This window comes from Acyrthosiphon pisum, chromosome A1 (genome assembly GCF_005508785.2).
Source record: "Acyrthosiphon pisum isolate AL4f chromosome A1, pea_aphid_22Mar2018_4r6ur, whole genome shotgun sequence".
Classification (NCBI taxonomy): Eukaryota; Metazoa; Arthropoda; class Insecta; order Hemiptera; family Aphididae; genus Acyrthosiphon; species Acyrthosiphon pisum.
Window position 1 is genome coordinate 169,975,442 of NC_042494.1, and position 7,537 is coordinate 169,982,978.

General features: G+C 31.3%; 1 protein-coding gene and 1 long non-coding RNA gene across 2 annotated transcripts; one reads left to right on the forward strand and one right to left on the reverse strand.

Annotated features, from left to right (window-relative positions):
- Positions 1-6: 6 nt before the first annotated feature.
- Positions 7-6,013, reverse strand: LOC115033931. The gene is made up of 4 exons (XR_003839277.1): positions 5,889-6,013; positions 5,070-5,815; positions 4,823-4,994; positions 7-1,236 (listed from the first exon to the last, which is right to left on the reverse strand). It is a non-coding gene; the product is annotated as an uncharacterized LOC115033931 (long non-coding RNA).
- Positions 5,123-6,721, forward strand: LOC115033930. The gene is made up of 3 exons (XM_029488840.1): positions 5,123-5,226; positions 5,886-6,174; positions 6,495-6,721. Exons 2-3 carry the CDS (start codon positions 5,912-5,914, stop codon positions 6,541-6,543), a joined length of 312 nt encoding a protein of 103 aa, XP_029344700.1. The 5' UTR covers positions 5,123-5,226; positions 5,886-5,911; the 3' UTR covers positions 6,544-6,721.
- Positions 6,722-7,537: the final 816 nt, after the last annotated feature.

Here is a 7,537-nt window from a genome sequence, read left to right on the forward strand (position 1 = left end):
TCGTCCGAAAGAAATTGCAGAAGATCTCGATGACGACGCGTCGTAAGCCATATGCGATTGCAGTCCAAATTTCGGCTTACAAATCAACAAGAATAAGCCTCTTCGTCTTTGCATGAGTATACGCATATTTAATAATTATATTATATTTAATAACAACGGACGTGTGCAATGGTTAAGTTACCTAGGTTTTGTTACCGCCAATCACCAACCATTTCGGAAAATACCGGCGGCCCCAATGGCCGTCACCGGATTTTCGTGTGTCATAATCGCTACTGCGGTGCCCGATCGGGGGGTAAACGTTGGTGTACATCTTGCCGTTTTGGTCGAACACGATCACGGGGGCTTCTTCTCGTTTGGAAAGCCGGAAGTTAGACTGCAGCCGCATTGCGTACGACGTCGTCGTCGAAAACGCCTTCTGCATTTTCTTTCCGCACGACGGTGACGAAACCCGTAGACGGGTATCCGCGGACGGCCGAGAAGACCTTACTTCTGCCACGTCGTTATGACGGATCGGCGGCGATTGCGACGAACGCGCGGTGATTTCCGCGACCGGACGCGTACCCCTTTTGTCGGACGACGAGTACGATCGTCGTTCTGATTTCCGAATCGAACTTTGGTCGTCCGACGACCGAATACGTTTGTGCCTGCAGGTCACAGCTTCAGCAGGTAACGACGGCAGGGGAGTTGAAGAGATCCGGTCACGATAGTAAGAGGATAGCGGCAGTCGTGTCGCGGGAAACGTCCCAAGACTGTCGGACGAAGCCGATGACGGTTGCGCCGTGGACCACAACAATAAGACATCTGACGACACTGGAAATAGCGAAAAGTAAACCGTTTTATTTTAAATCGTATAATAATTATGACGTTATAGGTACCTACGTCCTACATGTTGATATTTTAAGTTTAAGAGCAACTCAAAAATGCCAGAGCAAAATTTATTTTCTCTCTCTATTCGAACTCAAATTTAACTTAAGTTATTTAATATAATATATAGGTAGGTATATACATACGTCTCGATATAGGAAAACCATCCAACCGGCCTTGTAGCACGAAGAAAATAACGTAAACGAATATATCTGCAGGGTTCGACATTCTAATAGATTAATTTAGCAATGTTGATTTTCTGTTTTAGTAGGTATACAAAATAATTTCCATTACGAGTGTTACAACGATCATAACAACAAACAATTTTGGTCTCCTCGGCAATTCGGAAATACGCCAGTTGCCAGTATCTACCTATAACACAACATTGTCTTTTGTTGTACATTCGAAATAAAACTAAAAATTAAATATTATTTTATTTTTAAAAATCCCATATCAATTGACAATTATTAGTCACCCTACAATTCTTGTATTCTGAGCTGAGCGATAAATGTATTGATTTTACAATGTTGCGTGAATTTTTTTTGTAGGAATTTATTGTAAGAAGGCAAATCTATTTGGTAGGTATTTTGAAGACAGCACAACAGTAAAATATTCCTATTAGTAAATTATAGGAACTATATAGTATATACTGAATTACTAATTAGGCAATAAACTACTTGTCCAAAATTTGATTTTTATGGATCGAAATACTCCGAGTGATTCATTAATATTCTGCTACGGAATACTTATATGCAACTAAAAATGTAAGTTGTCATTTAAAAGAGTAAGCTACATAAAAATTGATAGGTAACGATAACAATTTTTTCCAAAAAAGCTGTTTTGATTTTCGAAACGATTTAAAATAAGGTAAAAAAGATATTTTCAAAAACGTTAGTGTTTTCTGAAATAATGAGTGCCTTACGTATAACCTTTACGCCGAGCTACACTCGAAACGTCAAAATGTATGTAGGTATTCTTTCATATTAGTAGATAAGAGAAAATATAATATTACGAACGTGAGTTAACCGTGTAAGCAATATATATATATCGTTCGGGGAATATTGTAACTAAATAAAAGAAAATATTCATTGCGCACCGATTGTCGATAGGTATTTATATGATTATATCTATATTATATTTATATTTAAAGTAGGTAGGTACCTAACGTCCGCGAGTTCAGAGAGTACCTAACTACGGATGAGTTCAAATTACAGAGTACCTACCTACATAATTATTTATAGAGTTTACTAAACTATTAACTCAGTTTAGGTACAAATACACACAAAACAATATTATAGACACTTTTTAGTTTTTAAAGACACGTAACAAATTTTTTATCAAATAGGAGAATAGATATTTATTATTGAAACTCAAAATTCAATTACGTGGCATATCATCTACCTATATTATACGTAGAATATTTAACGTTATACTTAACTAATATTTCTAAAGTGATTTTATTTTCTATAAATATATAATTGTGATAATACACGCGTGTGTTGAGTGTTCATCATGGATTATAAAACGGACAGGTAGGTACATTAGACTTAGTAATATTATTGTGTAGTATTTTCAAATTGATTTCTTAGTTAATTTATCGTAAAATGTATAATATACATATTATTATATAGGTATAGTATAATTGTATATAAACATTATTATACATTTATACATGTCTGATATATAGGACAAAATACAAATAAATATAATGTAAACTATTACTATTTTAATAATATAAACAGATAGACTAGTAAAATATATATTTTACAATTAATATAAGTTTGAGTTATTTCGTTTTCTTTTAGTATGAAACATAAGTAAGTTGAAATTCACTACAAATATCAAATATAATTCTTGATTTTTTCCGGTTTAATTTCAAATCATTCAATAACAGCGGAAAAATTAAAATTAATTTGGTTTATGTACCTATAGTTACCTATGTTGTGTACAGTATAGGTATCTAGTTGGGTGTTAGTAATTTCCACCAAAATAAAGATATTTTGTACCTAATGCTTACCACTATATAGGTAGCCGAAAATGGTGTTTGAAATTTGCACCCTACAAAATAATACATTAATACCTATGTAATTTGTACCACCGCAGGTAGTTGAAAATAGTATTTGTAATTTGCACCAAAGTATATTTTTCCATCATAATATACATGTAGTCGATTATTCGTCGATACCTATCCTTCTTGACGTCAAACTCGACAAACTCGAATGACAATAATAATTTTTCGAAATTTCTAACTATCAAAAATATGCAATCGTGTTATGTTTTCTCAAATATAAAAAGCTAAAAAGTGTGCAATCGCGTTATGTTTTTTTTAGGTAAAAAGTGCGCAATCGTGTTGCACTGCTAACTATCCACTACCTATTATCTAGTACAGTAGTATCTAATCATTTTGAATCGGTCATCATTTAATCGAGAAACAAAGTGCAATAAAACCAATCTGGCAACCATTGGAACATATTATATTTGTTTTTTTTTTATTAAATTGGTAGGTACATAATACCATAATTTTTCTATTAATATTTTTTATATAATTTTTTTAATTGATTAAATTTGTTTAAAATGATATCTTAAATTTTATTTGTAGCACAAAAATATCTACATACCTACTAATAAATACACTACACATATTTAGGCATTTAGCTTCAATAATCAGCATGTAAGCTAAGCTTGTGTTGGGAGAGTTAAGTTCTAACAGAATCGTGATTTATGTCAAATAATACAATATATAGGTTATAGGTATATTATACATTTTAATATAATCTAGTGATGTTTTCTATCTATTTTATAAATAAAAACCAATCTAAAGTAATTTATTGTATAATAAGATTATAGACACTATATTTATCAAAATCTAAATTGTATGCGGTACCTATACGGCTATACCTACATCTAATTTTAAATCATTAAAATATGTTTTTAAATTATATTTTTGCCTAAAATAATGCAATTATTACGTATAGTATGTTTTTCATATATAACATAGCTTTAAAAATACTGACGTACCGTAGGGCGTAAAACGGTATAAATGTAAAACGGTATAAAGTGAAAAAACCTCTCTAAAAATCAGATTCTCAAAACTCAATATATTATACTGTAATATCAAAACTTGTACGTAAGTAGGTACCATATAAGTATTATCAAAAGAATAATCGATTTGAATTTTGATGCAAATTACAGTAAAATTCATATTTCATACTTCTTGAGATGGTGCAAATTACAAGTGTTTTATGTTGTATATATTTTGGGTAAATTTTGGTGCAATATAGTTGACTAGTTACAACTTACATTATGTTCGTTACTCCGTCACAGTTAGAACTTAAAATTACCATAAAATACCATAATTTTACCTACTATGACAGTCGGGAAACTCTGGTAAGGTCAAGTTAACAAATATGCCGCTCTTTACAAACATTCAATATTCATAAACCCAACATAAAAACAGATTTTGTTAATAAATAATAACATTATGATTTTTATAGGCTCTCAGTGTCTAATGTCTATTCATAGTAGCACCAGTAATTTGTGTACGTCTTGTAGCTTGTGCAGTTGACACTTGACAGTCTGTCGTGTTTGTGTATACTATTGACTAAATTGTGTAACCCAAATACACAAATACTTGAAATACTACACACACGTTGCAGAAGTGCAGCGGTGGCGGTAAAATTCCATTCATTATTCTCTTGACTCTTGACTGCAGTGTCGGCAAATAATATATTATTGTGTAGCCATTTTTACCACCAACACAAGACCATAGATATTATAACTTATAAGACTTATAATACCAATGCACAAGAAAACCCCTCGGGCTGCGAACCTCTACTAGTCTACTACTACAGATAGCTGTGTTGCAGTGTGGGGACGTGACCAGAAATAGATAAATATTACGGTGCGGTACGCTTTTATTGGTTGGACATAATATTAATAATAATTGATAATAAATTACTTTATTGCACATTTCTTGTTGCGCAGTCAACTGAGTTCCGACTACTGACTTTCTGAATTCTGACTGAAACGGGCTTCACTTGGCATTTGCCACTATGACTGCGTGACGGAATTGTTTATCATGTTTGACACTGTTTGACTTGGCAGATCTGACTACGACACTGCACGATTCACTAATAAGTAGGTAGTAGTGACTTTACATATAATATTATTATAATATAGTGAGTAAGACTTTAATTTGTACCTACCGAATAATACTGTACCGTATACTAATTGTTGTAGTAGTATTGTCTTGTTCTGTAGTAACAGTGAAATCGCCATTCGTCGCCAGTATTTCATTGTGGTATTTGATGAATACAATAGATATTCTAATCTGTTCACGATTCTACAATAATTACTACCTAAGTAAGTACCTATACCTACCTTCATTATATTTTAAAGATTAAAGGTTGATGTAGATTTCCGATTGCTCGGGACCAGAATAACTGTCTCACTTTTCCAAACATCACATTAGCCGGGGGCCCAGTCCAGGCTGATACTCCAGTCTCCAGGTGTACTTACGTCTTACCATAGCCATTATAAATTTATGCTTTGTCGTCAGTTGTAATAGTTTTTCTGTCTTGACCGAAATGAATGATGTTGCCTGTTATACTTACGCATTAGCCGGTGGGCCCATTACTAGCGGGTATATCATTTTAGACTTGCAGCTAGCTCCACAATAATTACATTAACTATGATTAAACACATGATTATTGGTTACTGTGTTTCCATTATAATCATATCTATTTTAGTTTATAGTTCATTATTATTCATATTTATTTTTCATATTGATTAATTATTACTGAATAGGTAATTATTACTTACTAGTGTGATTATTGATGAATGATTATACATTTATTTAATTGCACGACCTTAGACAGTAGACGTATAAAGATTGAAGATCATGATTTTGGCACTGTTATTGTAAAATATGTCAATCGAAATTTTGAATGCACTAATCATGAATAAAAAAGTATGTTTACACAAATGTGGCACTAATAAAATGTATCTTGTTGTTTATTTAGTACCCTCGTGTTTTATACGCTGAAAAATGGCTGAATATAGTTGTAACTTGTCTGACAATATGGGCGCTTTGTCTGTCGCCGATGACCACTCCATAGAACTCGGATTGGACGACATCATTCGGGCACAGCTAAGAAAAATAAAAAATGATTTTGATAGTGTTTTCTCGTGGGACATCCTTCAATTATCAGGATATAATCAAAATATTATGTACAACATAATTGATCGAGTACAAGAAAACCTAGAAATGATCATCATAGATGGAAAGGAAAATGAATTCAATTTTTCTAGGTACCTAACTGAGAAATGTAAACTGTGATTTTTTTCTGTGTCTGTATAGGTGCTGTAAATCGTTTTAGGTATTGATAATGTTTGATATTGTTTAATAAATAGGTTGATGTATATTAATCTATACCTATTAAGTCTATATTTAGGTTATAGATTTCCATAAGGACTTGGCTATCATGTCCTATATTAATTTTGTAAACAAGTACAATATTTTATAAATCTAATATTGTATGCACTTTATACTTATATTTTTATAGATACAAAATATAATTGAATAATAGATGTAGAAAAAATATGCTGAATAAAACTATTGTATTTTTTAGATTCTATTCACAATTAATTGTTATTCACGAAGATTACACGAGCAAATGATATAAGGAGTCGTATGTGGGAATTGAAACTATTGTTAAATTTATGGAAACGTGTACATTTGACGAGTCAAACAAACAGTACTCTGATGCATACCATCATATTGCACGGGCCACCAAAGCGTATATTGCATCAACACTGAAGATTGATTCAAAAAAGGTAAATATTAATTATTGTTTTATGTTTAATTAGGTAAGTAAGTATATTAATTACTGCCTAATAGTAGTGGGGATATACATGTTTATGTATGGTTTTTGCTATACATATATAATTTAGCTGAGGGGTTTTTACTAAGTAAAAATGTTAAAACTTTAAAAAGGGGGTAAGTAACCATTCTACTGTACAGTATGTGAACCTTGACATTGAGAAGGAATTTTACATTGGATATGTTTAAATTTGAATTTTAGAATTTAAAAAAACTAACCTAATATTGTTGTTAGCTATGTTTAAACTTTAAATATTAAATTGCTTCAAAATTTGAACTTCAATCGTCCATAAAAAATTATTGGAACTTTGCACTAATCTCATTTTCTTAATTTCCAGTAAATAAGCTAAGGTTTCTTGAATAAAAAAAAATTATTAATTTTATGATACAAGATAATTTAAGAATATCTGTTATTTTGATAAAAATATGAAAAGAATGATTACAAAAAAAGGTGGGTAAGTGGATGTCGCTCTGCTGTACAGTAGGTTAGAAGTGGGTCACTGTATAATGGACAGTATTAAATTTGAATTCAATGATATAATATCACTGTATAAGAAAAACGATTCTGAGCGGAGACGGTATATCAGTCTATACTCTATGTATTAGACATATATACATATACTTATCTATGGTATTAAAAAAAAATTGACCTATAATAGGTACCTATAATAAATTCCAAATTAATCATATCATAATATCTATTAGGTACTTATAAGTTATAACGCGTTATACATCAACAAAAAACCGTGGTAAAATCATAGATATATAATAGTATACTTTAGAAGTTCAAGT

Bases quoted from the DNA above. Each gene is read 5' to 3' on its own strand.
- LOC115033930 (XM_029488840.1), top strand. From the start codon at position 5,912: ATGGCTGAATATAGTTGTAACTTGTCTGACAATATGGGCGCTTTGTCT. The intron at 6,175-6,494 runs GTACCTAACTGA...TGTATTTTTTAG, and splicing joins AATGAATTCAATTTTTCTAG to ATTCTATTCACAATTAATTG.